Source organism: Malaya genurostris, chromosome 1, assembly GCF_030247185.1.
Source record: "Malaya genurostris strain Urasoe2022 chromosome 1, Malgen_1.1, whole genome shotgun sequence".
Taxonomy (NCBI): Eukaryota; Metazoa; Arthropoda; class Insecta; order Diptera; family Culicidae; genus Malaya; species Malaya genurostris.
Window position 1 is genome coordinate 50,168,107 of NC_080570.1, and position 15,068 is coordinate 50,183,174.

Genomic DNA, 15,068 nt, shown 5'->3' on the forward strand with positions numbered 1-15,068 from the left:
TTAGTCTAGCAAGTTCAGCATTCCACCAAGGAGTTCCTCTAGTAGCTCGCACAATCCGAAGTGGACAAGCCTCTTCATATGCTGCAACTATGAGTGAATTTGTCTCGTCGACAACATTTTCCAAATCAATTGGGGTTTCAATTGTTGGTTGGTACCCGTAAAATCTAGTCGCCAAGCCCTCTTCATAGAGGTTCCAGTTTGTAGATTTGGGATTACGATATGTGATAATATCAAATTTAACGTTTGAATGATCAAAGAATATGTACTTATGATCAGACAACGAAGGTTCGAGCTCATCGGAGACGAGCCAATTCACCAACTCATGCGCAATTCTATCAGAGCAGAGAGTTACGTCCAAAACCTCCTCTCTTCCAGATCTCGCAAAAGTTGGACGGTTTCCTGCATTGACTATGTGCAGGTTTGTACTGCTCACAAATTCCATCATATCAGAGCCTCTCGAATTTATATCTGTGCTGCCCCATATGATATGGTGAGCATTTATGTCACTGCCGATTACAAGCGGTAAATCACTTTTGCAGCAGTATGATACAACCTTTTTGAAGTCATCGCTTGGCGAAGGTTGGTTATGCGGCAAATATGCCGAACAATAGACATATTTTCTGTCTATGCCATCAATAGTCATATCAACTGTGACAGCACAAATATCCCGAGTTGTGAGCTCCGATATGAGAGAAACATCGAGAGCACTATTTGCAAGTATGCATGCTCGAGGCATTTCACGTGGATTTGTCATACCGGTCTTGTTGAAGGCAACAAAGACTGGGTTTAACAATTTTCCAACGTAGAAGTTTCCCTTTTGGAAATATGGTTCTTGAACCAAAGCTATAGAAGCTTTACCTTCTTGCAGAATTCTGAATAGATTTATAGTTGCTGTACGTTTATGCTGGAGATTGATTTGTGCCACTCTAACCATTATCAATCAGAGTAATGAACACCCCATCTCCAGCACTTATCGTACAACAACTAGAAGAAACCAAATATATTGGCTTATAATCGCCTATAGCGAGCCATGTAAGGATTTTTTTAAATGATCATTTAAATCACACGAGTTGCGAAGAAAGAAGTCGTCCACTGTGCCAGAGCTTCGCTTAACACAGTAAGGGAACACCCCAAGATATTCCGCTCACGACTGCATTGTTTAACCTCCTGCAGCCATTCAGCCATCGGCACGGAAATACACCTTGACTTAGGAGTTCCTATTTTTGTGGCCTTTTACGACATGGAATTGGAAACCAGTGGATCAATTCTTGGTAAAAAAATAATTCCGCCGGATGCCACACGGCTTACCTGTTTGGTGGACTTATACCACCGGTACAGGTGGACCGTAGCGTTATTCTTAGCCAGTTGGGAAACCGCTACCGACACTACACGGCTATCTAGGCTGCTCAGAGAGAGAAGTTGACATTGATGGTCAACTTCCATGGATGGCCGAGCAGCCGAGAAAATGACATTTGGAGAAACGACTTTCAGCGGAAGGGCTTTCGGCGAAATGACCCGCTCCCATTTTTATGGTAAAGCACTGATTTCTATAAAACTTACAGGCAGTTTTGAGTAGCATTGGAAAGGTGATTGAAATATGCATAAGATAACTTTCAAACATTCTTACAAATTTCCAAATCATTTTGATCAAATTTATGTTTTAACTAACCTGAAAAATCCAGAAATGATTTTTTCTCATATTTTTCAATATGGCTATGATCGTAACAGTGTGTTGCATAAAAATGGGTTCATACAACGCAATTGTTCATATTATCTGAATAATAGGAAACAAGAATACGTAAATATTTCAGGAAAAAGACACTCACAATAAGAAATGCTTTACGTTTAAATTAAACTGTAACTTGTATTTGTAAGGACGTTGCCTCAAAAACCCGATTTAGCCACTAAAATCACTAACTATTACATATTTCTGCTTCATTAAGCTTTCTCCACATTGAGAATTGTTTCACATTTCTTGAAAATTAAACTATCAGGTGTACAACTTTGCTTCCGCCGTTTTCCGATATGTGGCTGTACCGGCTGAGGCTGGTCAAAATACATAGATGATAATGCCTTTAAAGTGAGTGTGTACAGTGCCTAACGAATTGTCATCGCCGCTTCAGTGACAACTGTTCTTGTTTTCGTATTATTCACGCTCGAAAATGTCTGTTTATGTGCCCAATTCTTGCCATTTGCGGGAAGTTTTACTTTTCTGTTACAATTCGAAAAATGCAGTTGAAGTGCATCGAATGCTCTCAGAAACTTACGGTGATGCTGCTCTGAGTAAAAGAACGTGTCGGAAGTGGTTTCAACGTTTTAAAAATGGTGATTCCGATGTCGAAGACAAACATGGTGATGGAAGAGAATAAACCTTCAAAGATGAACAACTAGAAGCATTGCTTGATGAAGATTCGTGCCAAACCCAAGAAGAGCTAGCCGAATCGTTGGAGGTGAGTCAGCACGCCATTTCAAAACGTCTCAAGGCCCTGGGCATGATTCAGAAAGAAGGAAACTGGGTGCCGAACGAGTTGAAACCGAGGGACATCGAGCACCGTCTATTTGTATGTGAGCAACTCCTTCAAAGACAAAATCGTAAGGGGTTTTTACATCGTATCGTAACCGGTGATGAAAAGTGGATTCGATACGATAATTCTAAACGCAGAAAATCTTGGGGAAAGCCCGGGCATGCTACTTCGTCGAATGCAAAACCGAATATTCACGGCGCCAAGGTTATGATTTGTATTTGGTGGGATCAGCACGGTGTGATTTACTACGAGCTCTTAAAACCGGGTGAAACCATCACAGGAGATCGCTACCGAACGCAACTGATGCGCCTTAGTTGCGTGCTAAAAGAAAAGCGGCTACAATATCAAGAGCGATATGAGAAAGTCATCCTCCAACACGACAATGCTCGGCCTCACGTCGCAAAAGTGGTCAAAAAGTACCTGGATCAACATTTTCAATCCTTCGAAGAGTTGTATAATAGGATTGCTTCATGGATAGCGTTAAAAGAAGACTCCTTTTTTCGAGCCGGGATCCGAAAATTGCCGGCAAGATAGAAGAAAGTTGTCGCTAGCGACGGACAATACTTTGAATAATACATGTGTAAGCACTTTTTCGCAATAAAGCTTTTAATTTTGGAAAAAAAAAAACGGCGGAAGCAAAGTTGTACGCCTGATAATATTCATAAAACAGCTAAAAATAAGTATGATGCGTTCACTACTATGCTTCTAATTTCATCTCAATAGACTTTTATTCATCCTATCGTTGGTTCTATATTCGTCCTATTAATTAGCAATGGCGATAGCAATCAAAATAAAATATTGCACTATTATACCCTTAGGTTAAAAATGTCAATATTCTTCTTAAAAGGGCCTAATGCCAACTGTGCGACAACACATAATATTGGAATCGTTTTCACTTTTTTTTGGGTCGTTTCTATTTCCTTTCGTTTTACGTTTAAAATTTTACTGTTAGGGTAATTTTTAAAGGCCCTTTAAAAAATATGATAATAATATCAGATGGATAACCGATGAAACATACACACTTAACAGTGTTATGTTGACATATATCGGAATGAAACCAGTGCTACTAGATTTGCCATAATGGTTATTTGATTAGTTATTAACACGCTCTTTCTGGTAATATTCGAAACCGAAACAGTTCTATTGATACCTAATTATCAATAATATATTTAAACTAATGTCACGGCTACCAAAAAAAATTTTTTTTTGATGATAATCTTCTATTTTATAACACTATGAGAAAACCTGACAACCTTGCGATACTAAATGAGATGAAAATATGGCACAATCAAGTGAATTAAGAGAAAACATTTCTCATGTTTTTTTAGAAAACTTTTATTGTTTGTCGGGTAATTTTAGAAGTTTTAAATCGTTAATTAACAAGTGTCAAGTGGACATTACTTTTCATGAAGTCAACCATTTTTTTTTCAATGGGAAAGTGTGACAATAGCTTAAAGAAACATTTTGAAACATTTCAAAGATTGGTTCAGGTACATTAAAAGATATGATCAATGTTCAAAGCTATGAGATGAAGGGCACCACCTGGGTTCGATTCCTAACCCCGCACTTGGGTTAGAAAATTTTTCTGGCCCGAAAAGGCGATTGACCTTAAGGTTAAAAAAGTATTCTTTACAGCATGGTTCTTCATCTGGCTTATCATTTTTTTTAACTTGCGGAACCGTAATACCATTTAGTCCAAGAAAAAAAACATGGAGTGACTTAGAAGTTATTCTAAATATTTCAGAGTTGTTTAACTTTTTCTGAATTTGAGTAAGGTCTTTACTCTTTTTGAGTAACTTTTACTTACTTGTCAACGAGACGCCACCCCTCATGATCACTAAAATGTTATTTGAATGGCAAGAGAAAGGCATTATCATACCACTAGGTGGATTAGGAAGTGTTTTTTTTCAAGTAGTTCTACGCATAATAATAGATATCGTATAATATCCAAGGAAGAAATTATTCCGCTCCGGACTTACTTTCTTGCACCCACAGTGATTTATTTTTCTGTGTTAAACAGCGTTATTGAACTCATCGAAACTTTTCCGTTTATTGAGAAACCTAATCAAACTTGGGTTTACTATCATTTTCAAAGAGGAAAAATAAACGACAACTTAGCACTGGGTGGTTTCATTGCCGCCTTCAGTCTCACGTTCACATCCATCAGTTCTCGGTGTGCGAGGCGGAAAATTTATTTATGAGTTTTTCCGTTTCTTCTCCGGGAAACAGCCAACATCCCCCGCCTCCATTATTTCCCACGCCATCATCATTCTTTTTTTTCGCGATGAGAATTACCGTGGCTACTATGATGACTGCTGGCATATAGAATAGTTTTTCTCGTGTTTCACACGGAGAAACTTTGAGATACTTTTTTGTTTCCTCATCGGAACGGTCTGTTTCTTTAGTTCACTGTCAACATCGCCACGAGCTTGTACTTCTACAGGGTCCAGATTGAACAGGACGGGAACAAATGTGTCACATCAGGTTTGAAACATACAGTGATACAAATGATTTCAGTTTGGTGTCGGTGCAGTGCTACCAGAAATGACTGACTCCAGAGAAACTAGAAACTGAAGTTAAAGTGGAAAAATAACAATAAAACTTATAATAATCTATATTGATTTTTACAGAAACGATTTAGTATTACACAAGGTATCCCACGAAAAATTTCGAATTTGAAAATGAATAATAAAAAAAAAAGTTTGTTAGACAGATTCATGAAATTTATTTATGAAAAATGTTTGGTTTCAACAGGACGGCGCTACATGCCACACAGCCAACTAAACAATCGATGTTCTGCGAACAATATTTGAAAATCGAATAATCAACAGAAATGGTGATGTGAATTGGCCTCCTGCAATTTGACGCCGCTGGATTGCTTTCTTTGGGGAGTGGTTGAAGATAAATGTTACGCCAACCATCCAGAAACGATTGAAGACTTCAAGCACGAAATTCAAGTTGCTATTGATGGCATAAGGCCAAGTCAGCCGTGGGAGTAATTTAAACGGAATTATCATAAATTAACCTTCCAAATAAATATATAATCATTGAAATCTATCAAACTGTTATTGCATTTTTTAAAGTTCGAAAGTTTTCGTGGGATACCCTCTGTGTATGGAAAGAATGGGATTGTAAATGAAGTTGTTTTCCCTTTTTTTTATTTTCGTTTTTAGGTTGTTCTGTATTTCTGTGTGTTTTTCTGGTTTCTTTAGCGACGTTTTTATTTTGTTTCGTTTTTATTTTTATGTCTTTCGGGTTTTCTGCTATAACATTTAGATCTTTTCAATTTCTGTTTTATTGGTAATCTGCGTTTAACGCATTTCCTTTATGATTTTCTGTTTTTTTGTATTGTTGTCGATTTTCAGTTGTTTTCTGATTTACTGTTATATTTTAAATTACTTCGTTTCAAGTTTTTCTTGTTTAGTATGTTTCATTGGTTTTGTTTTATTCTTATTTTCTGTGTTTGTGTTTTTGTTTTCCTCGTGATTTTTTGTTTATTTTAAGGATTTGTTTCTCATCCTTCTCCAGGTTTTCTGTTTTTACTTATTTTTTGTTTATATACTGTTCTGCTTTTCAGTTTATTTCGTTTCTGGTTTGATTTAACTTTTCTGTTTACGTGTTTTTCTGATCGCTTTTTTCCTATTTCTTTGTATTTTGCTTCCAGGCTTCTCTGTTTTCTGTTTTCTGATTTCTATTTTCATATGGTTCGGGGTTTCAGTTTTAACATTATTATGTCATTACTTGTTTTCTGTTTCCTCAATAACCGGTTTTTGCCTTTCTCATATAGAAAGGTTATGCAATCACTGTGAAAACCGACTTTTGAACCGAGGCCCGGAGGGCCGAGTTTCATATACCATTCGACTCAGTTCGTAGAGTACGCAAAATGCCTGTGTGTGTATGTGTGTGTATGTGCGTATGTGTGTATGTAACGTTTTTTTGCACTAACATTTCTCGGAGATGGCTGAACCGATTTTCACAAACTTGGGTTCAAATGAAAGGTCTTGTAGTCCCATACAAAATTCCTGAATATTGTTTGGGTCCGACTTCCGGTTCCGGAATTATGGGGTAACATGTGCAAAAAAATGAAAATATGTTTTCTAGCTTTTCTCATAGATGGCGCGACCGATTTTCATAAACTTAGGTTCAAATGAAAGGTCCTGTGGTCCCGTAATTCCTGAATTTCATGTGGATCCGATCTCCGGATCCGGAAATATTAGGTAAAGTGTGTTAAAATTGTATACCATCACTGAAAAGGGCGAAAAACCGTAAAAAGTTTTATAAATCGACATCAAATCTTCTCCAATTAATAGTTTCTATCAGTAGACGGCCAAACAAACCGATTTCGGTTATTCTTTTTAGGAATCGAAGAAAATTATTTTGAAGAATAACACAGTATTATATATGATGGTATGACTGATATGAGAAAGGCATCATTACACCACTAGGTGGATTAAAACAGGTTTTTTTAATTTAACATTATATATAATAAAGCATACTGCCTTAGTTTTCCATTTAAATATGTTATATGCTATTCTGTTTTCATGATTTTTGGTCTGTTCCATAGTCTTTCTCTGTTTTTCTGGTCGTATGTTCTAGTATTTTACTGTTTTCAGTTTCATTGGTTTTGTGTTATTCTTATTTTCTGTGTTTTATTCATGATTTTTTGTTTTTTAGTGTTTTTCATGGTCTCCTGTTTACATTTTTTAGTTTACCAGTGTAGTTTATCGTTTTTTTTTACTTTTTTCGTTTTCCTGGTTATCAGTTTTACTATCATTCTGTTCAATATTTTCAAATCTTATTTCTCCTCTGCTGTATCTTTGTTTAATTTTATATACTTCTGTGGTTTTGTGATTCTGTGATTCTGTTATTCTGTTATTCTGTTATTCTGTTATTCTGTTATTCTGTTATTCTGTTATTCTGTTATTCTGTTATTCTGTTATTCTGTTATTCTGTTATTCTGTTATTCTGTTATTCTGTTATTCTGTTATTCTGTTATTCTGTTATTCTGTTATTCTGTTATTCTGTTATTCTGTTATTCTGTTATTCTGTTATTCTGTTATTCTGTTATTCTGTTATTCTGTTATTCTGTTATTCTGTTATTCTGTTATTCTGTTATTCTGTTATTCTGTTATTCTGTTATTCTGTTATTCTGTTATTCTGTTATTCTGTTATTCTGTTATTCTGTTATTCTGTTATTCTGTTATTCTGTTATTCTGTTATTCTGTTATTCTGTTATTCTGTTATTCTGTTATTCTGTTATTCTGTTATTCTGTTATTCTGTTATTCTGTTATTCTGTTATTCTGTTATTCTGTTATTCTGTTATTCTGTTATTCTGTTATTCTGTTATTCTGTTATTCTGTTATTCTGTTATTCTGTTATTCTGTTATTCTGTTATTCTGTTATTCTGTTATTCTGTTATTCTGTTATTCTGTTATTCTGTTATTCTGTTATTCTGTTATTCTGTTATTCTGTTATTCTGTTATTCTGTTATTCTGTTATTCTGTTATTCTGTTATTCTGTTATTCTGTTATTCTGTTATTCTGTTATTCTGTTATTCTGTTATTCTGTTATTCTGTTATTCTGTTATTCTGTTATTCTGTTATTCTGTTATTCTGTTATTCTGTTATTCTGTTATTCTGTTATTCTGTTATTCTGTTATTCTGTTATTCTGTTATTCTGTTATTCTGTTATTCTGTTATTCTGTTATTCTGTTATTCTGTTATTCTGTTATTCTGTTATTCTGTTATTCTGTTATTCTGTTATTCTGTTATTCTGTTATTCTGTTATTCTGTTATTCTGTTATTCTGTTATTCTGTTATTCTGTTATTCTGTTATTCTGTTATTCTGTTATTCTGTTATTCTGTTATTCTGTTATTCTGTTATTCTGTTATTCTGTTATTCTGTTATTCTGTTATTCTGGTATTCTGTTCTTACATTCCTTTGTTTTTACATCTTTCTGTTTTCTTTTTTCTGGTTTCTTGTTTCTCAATTCACTTTGTTTTACAGTTTTGTATTTATTTCTGTTAATTTTTTCGTGTATTTCGTGTTCTATATTTTTTCATTTTTCGGTTTAAATTTTTTTTTCACTTCCCAGTGTTCAGATTTCACGTCTGTTTTCTGTTCTTGTGGTTGTCTGTTATTTTACTTTTCTGTATCTTTGTTCCATTTTCAATATATAAGTTTTTCTGTTTTCTATCTTCCTTTTTTATATCTTTCGTTTTCTGTTTTTTCAATTTTTAAGTTTTTTGTTCTAGTTCGTTTTAAGCGAATGTGTAATTTTGTTCTTTTGTTTATCATTGTAGCTTCTTTGCTGGTTTTCTGGTAATCGACTAATTTTCTGATGTGAACTTATGAAAAGGTCAAGGAGAATGATGTTTTAAAAATTTTGCTTAAAATCTGTGTGTTTCCAGAACGATTCACAGTAGGGGACGGAACAGAATTCAGTCGATAATTTCTAGAGCAGTTCCCGATGGAAAGAATGCTCCACCAAGAATGACAAATTTTATGACACCGAAAGACCGGAAATTTGTTCTCGCGTTAGAAAGTACTTGCTGTTCGTTTGTTATTCTGACTTGCTGTTCCATGCCAGCACTGGATGAGACTAGTATTATGCGATCAACTTTAGATACTTTGCTGTAATATTGATATTCGATGAACTCCCGCCGGACATGTTCGATTTGGGACATATCGTTAGTCATCGTGAGCTCGGAATTGAATGGATCTTGTACGGATCAGGCCACAGGATAATTGGGCCAAACAATCTTGCTCTCACAAGTCAAACTTCTACTTACCCTTTTTGGATACGAAGCCGCACGGATGGTCGAACAGAAAGTCTCGAAAGTAGTTACAGTCCGGATCGATCCCGGGCTCCTTGCAGAGGCAGGTTGGTCGAAAAAATGGGAATGCCTGAAGCGTTCGCAGGGCCGCCTGGCATTTGGTCACCGTCACCGTACTGCAGGCCACTGAAAAACAGAGAGAGAGAGGGAGAAAGAAGGAAATACATTAAATCGCGTTGATTAGCAGCGATCAACGTTAGAGGAAGGAGCTTTTTATGCCCGTGTCCATCAGGTTCGTCACGGTTATGCGTTTTTACGAGTCACTGATTTCGCTCCTGGATAGCACAAAAGCACCGCCGCATTGGTTGTGGAAACCGGGGAATCGCACCGAGGATTTGCGAGGCGGATGCAAAGTCAACAAGCGTGCAGAGGACTTCGGATAGGACGAGGTTGCTGCCGGATCAGAGCATTAAATTTCAATTAAAAACGGCCGATAAGGTTGAAATGGAGATTTTCTCAATTTAGCGCGTGAATGGTCTCGGCATGGATTATTGGACTGCAAGATGGTTTTTCAGGTTGGTTCGTGGTTCAAGCGAATCCTTCTGGGCACCAAAGTGGCAATACAGTATTGCTCCCGATTTTATTGGCGTCACGTCGAGCGGATCTAATGGTTTAAATGAATTCAAAAGGTAATGAGTTTCTCGAAACTGTTATAAACTCCCACCAAGGGGTGTTTGTGCGGTTCCGAATTGCAGGGTTGGAAAAGTGCCGATAAAAAATTTCTCGCCTTAACAAAGAGCAAATTATGAGGTATTTTCCAGTAGACGAATTCTTTGCTTAAAGCTCCCGGCACACAATCAACACCGGAACCGGCAGAGGTTACATCATTTATCTTTCCCCTTTCGAATTGCCCCATCCCATCCTTCAAAAATGCCGTCATAAAGGATGTAGGTATTTCCGTTTCGGTGGTAGCCCCGTGAGCGCCCGCCGCTGGAGAGCCGTCATCGTCGATTTGGTCGCGTTGGTTCAGCGTGATGGAATCAGAGCACTTGCACCGAGGGCCTCGAAAAGCAACAGAAGGCCCATCTTCATCCGATCCTCAAAACTGCACAGTGAGCTTCGCGTTCTGACGGAAGTGGTCGAAAAAAAATGATTGCCAAATTGTAAAGGTTGTATATATTTTGCATAGCTTCACTCAATTATAAATTTGCTTAGTTCAATTTGACGCATTGAGTTTATATAATTATAGTTTCACTGGAAAAATAATTCGTGGTTTAGTTGTAACTGTGAATTAATTGCCAAATCAGAATTTCAGACAAGTTTTTCATAAATGTTGTTCGTGTCTTTTCGTCTATAAATACACAACAGAACAATATAATAATCGACTCAATATTTTATGTTGACTCTAGGTTTTAAGATTTCATTTGCATTCAATGATTTTTCTTTAAAGTAACCACTAAATATACTACCGAGAAATCGTCCAAAAGTTATATAAGGATTCAGGTACCGCAGGGGTGACGTTTCGTTTTCGACTAATCGGTACGTTATCAGTTTATGTTGATCTGCTAATGCCATCATACGGTTCAACATAAACCGTTAAGCGGACGTAAAATTTTTGTTATTTGCATAACACTATCTCTAGGGCCTACGGAGCGAAATTTAGTGACGGCATTCTGGAACCAAACAACTCGATTCTGGTAATTCTGATCGCTTTCTGGTTCAGGCAGCACCGGAAACAATTGTCTCATACTCCAAAAATGAACGCGCTAGCTGTCTCAGAGATTGTTGACCGCTTTTCCTAAACTTCAAATGAAGTATCTCATGGTCCCATAGAAAAATTCTCAAATTTCACGTGGATCCGATTTCCGGTTCCGAAATTACTGGGTAAAGTGTGTCAAAATTGTTTATACCGTTACTAAAAGAGGCAAAGCAAACGAGGGAAAGACATTATTTTCAATTAGGTTTTATGTTCTCGAATTCCGGTTTCGGAAGCTCCGGAAATAGTGGTCTAATCAGAAAAAAAAATCTCACATTTTTCTCCAACATGGCGCGACCGATTTTCACGAGCTTAGATTCAAATGAAAAATCTTACGATTTCTTATATTCCTGAATTTGCGACGGATGCTACTTCCGGTTCAGAAACTACAGGATGTTTTGATTGGTAGATTTTGCTAGTTTACGTCCGAACAAACATTCCTGTTTATATTCAATGAACAGTAATATTTATGAAGGTATGAGTAATACGAGAAAGAGACTAAAACATGTTTTGCCTTTCTCTATAGAAAGGCAATAGAATTACTAAAGAAACTGACGTTTAATCAAAGCTATAGAGACTTCTAGTTTTATATACTGTTTATCTCAAGCCTCTGAAAGAAATAACACTTTCGTTTTCTTCAACAGTACTACCAACATACTGTATTTCGTTTTTTTTTTTTTTAAAAGCGTTTGCCTAAAATCGCCTAATGCTTAATCAACAAGTTTAGGTCTCTTTTTTCTCTTTAATTGTATGTAAGGCCTTAAGGGCTGAGGCCAGTGTGTTTTAGGGCGTTTTAGAGGGCCGTTTTCACGCTTTAAATCTGATTTTCTCTGAAACGGTAACGAATATAAAAAAACCCAACTGACAATTTCTTAGAAAATTAGATTAGATTATTCTGTGAAAATTTCAGAATGATTCATTGACATTAGCGGTCGGGAAAGTCTTTATTTCTGAAGCGAGAATTGCATAGCTGAAAACGTCGTTTTTCAACATATTCATTAAATATCTCGCCTTCAAAAGCATGGATAAAAAATCTATCCTGACAATATCTAAATAATTTATTTTAGATGCGATTAGTGCATAAAAACATATATGTTGGCGCGATAAAAATGAAGTGAATGTTATTTTTGTGAAGATAAGTCGATTTATATGGCGGCGCCATTGTTTTCTGCTCCAATTCCCTAGTAACGTAACGAAAAATGAGAGAAATAAAATCGGCTCAAAAAGGCTGCCAAACAAGCGGTAGCTTTATTGGATTTTATGTGATATAGTCAAACTTGTAACCGAAAATATCAAAACTTTCTTGGCTACCCGGCCACATCGAGAGTCATTTTGCATATTTGCGAGAGAGCATGGAGAGAAATGTAATGTAATACGCAGAGCGAGCCACGTCGCGTATAACCACGTGTCTCGCTCTGCCTATTACATTTCTCTTCATGCTCTCTCGCATGTGTCTCCATAAAATAAAGCTACCGCTTGTTTGGCAGCCTTGCTGAGCCGATTTTACTTTTCTCTCATTTTTCGTAACGTTACCAGGAAACTGGAGCATAAAATCGACTTACCTTCACGAAAATAACATTTACTTCATTTTTATCGCGACAACACCTATGTTTTTATGCACTAATCGCATCTAAATTAAATTAGCTAGACATTGTCAGGATAGATTTTTGATGCATGCCTTTGAAGGCGAGATATTCAATGAACAAATTGAAAGACGACGTTTTCAGCTATGCAATTCTTCCTTCAGAAAAAGGACTTTCCCGACCGCTAAAGTCAATAAATCATTCTGAAATTTTCACAGGATAATTTAAACGAATTTTCTAAAAGATTGTCAGTTGGTTTTTTTTTATTCGTCACCGTTTCTGACAAAAACAGATTTGTAGCGTGAAAATAGCCCTCTAAAACACACTGACCTAAGACCTTAAGGTGAAGTGGCGTTTACCAAATTTCAACTTTGCGCAAAGAACTCTCTCTGTTGATTGATTTTCATATTTGGATTCTGACAACAATCGAAAGAGAGAATGACAGGTGAAATCTAACAAAAGCGGTTATGTACACAGAATTAGGAAATATATTTTTTTTATACTTTCCCCTAACTATTGGGCTTCATTCAATATCCTAATTTTACGTAAAATGTCTCTTAATGTAGTTTCCAACTGTTGAGTTTTATTGACTCAATTTACGGTTGATTGCAGTTTACTTAATTAGACGTAAAGTTAACGCTATTTGCAAAACACTATACGTCTGCTTAGCGGCTCAAATTGAGCTGTTTAAGTTTTTGCAGTAAACAGGTTGCAATTCGAACTGTTCTGCACTGACAAGTCGAAGACGAAACGTAAACAATATTCGTTCTATATAGTTCTTTAAATTTTCTCGCGTTTGGTCATGCCTCTGAAGTGTGTTTCCTCAAACCCATATTTTTCACAGCAAAAAAAACCTCTTTTAATCCCACTGATGCCATTCTCATATTACATATTCATAAATAATAGTGAAGCAATCTTCAAAAAAAATTTTCATTGAATCTTGAATAGAAACAAAAAAGTTCCTAGCATAGCTCTTCCAGTTTGTTGTTTGTTTTGAGTCAAATTTTTCCGTTGCTTGCATCGGCGCTCTAAATGACGATTTGAAATTTTAGCCACACATCACGGAAGTCGGATAAAATTCTTACATTTGAGTAAAAAAAGTGAGTTTCTTTTTAGAAGTTTTGCCTTTCTCATATAGAAAGATTATGCAATCACTGTGAAAACCGACTTTTGAACCGAGGCCCGGAGGGCCGAGTGTCATATACCATTCGACTCAGTTCGTCGAGTACGCAAAATGTCTGTGTGTGTATGTATGTATGTGTATGTATGTGTGTGTATGTGCGTATATGTGTATGTTACGGTTTTTTGCACTAACTTTTCTCGGAGATAGCTGAATCAATTATCACGAACTTAAATTCAAATGAAAGGTCTTGTGGTCTCATACAAAATTCCTGAATATCATTTGGATCAGACTTCCGGTTCCGGAATTATGGGGTAAAATGTGCAAAAATTTGTGAAAATAAGTGCACCAACTCTTGTCGGAGATGGCTGAACCGATTCTCACAAACTTAGATTCAAATGAAAGCTCTTTCGATCCTATGATAAATTCCTGAATTCCATTTTAATTTGATTTTCGGTTCTGGAGTTATGGGGTAAAATGTGCAAAAAAATGAAAATATGTTTCCTAGCTTTTCTTATACATGGCGCCACCGATTTTCACAAACAGTGCCGAAAATAAAACACCACCATCGGCCACGATGGTAAATGGACAGGTGGCGAAATATTTCTATGTGTGAGTGTGGTTGTCATTTTTCTTTAGAAAAGCGAGAAAATATGAGGAAAAAAGTGTAATAACTTGGAGAAATTAAACTACACACCAGAAAACACCTAAACAGCTATGGAATAGAATTTTGAGCCATGTTTTGTTCCGATGTTTAATTGCGTGGATTCCGGCGCCATATTTAATTTCGTGAGGAAATTACCAATACAACCAAAACCGTTCCATCTCGCCACCAGTGTAAATTCTACATCGTGGCCTCTATCGTTGCGTTAGGTGCAGAGATGCCGGATATTTTTTCACAGAGAATCTGTATTTCCCTGTATATAAAAAAATGAATTCACTAATACATTGAAATTTCTACAATGAAATGACATTAAAAGATGCTATCGCAACAGATTATGGTTATAGAATAATAGATTCAATGAGCATTCATTCTTCATATCTTAACTGCAGCGTTCTCTAGAATACTTCTAAGAAATTTCATTTATGTATATTTTTGAAAAACAATTTCAATTCCATATACCACTCTAATTTGAAAATGTTAACACCATACATTGACATGGAATTTCAACCTACATTATGCAACCTTCAGTCATAAAACTCTATGCATGTAAAGGGTGTTATTCAAAGAGCTTGTTGATTTGAAGTTTAAATAAAACACCTGCCAAATTGTGAAACGGCCCAATTTTTTTTTTGATAGATAATTT

The 15,068-nt window shown here is 36.1% G+C and overlaps 1 protein-coding gene across 12 annotated transcripts in view; it reads right to left on the reverse strand.

Annotated features, from left to right (window-relative positions):
- The window catches only part of LOC131439242 (uncharacterized), a 684,657-nt gene that overhangs the window by 155,206 nt on the left and 514,383 nt on the right, over positions 1 to 15,068 (reverse strand). For all 12 annotated transcript variants that reach the window (XM_058610111.1, XM_058610057.1, XM_058610049.1 and 9 more), the window contains exon 4: positions 9,318 to 9,488. In XM_058610111.1, coding sequence (XP_058466094.1) covers positions 9,318 to 9,488 — 171 coding nt within the window. The remainder of the gene's footprint in view (positions 1 to 9,317; positions 9,489 to 15,068) is intronic.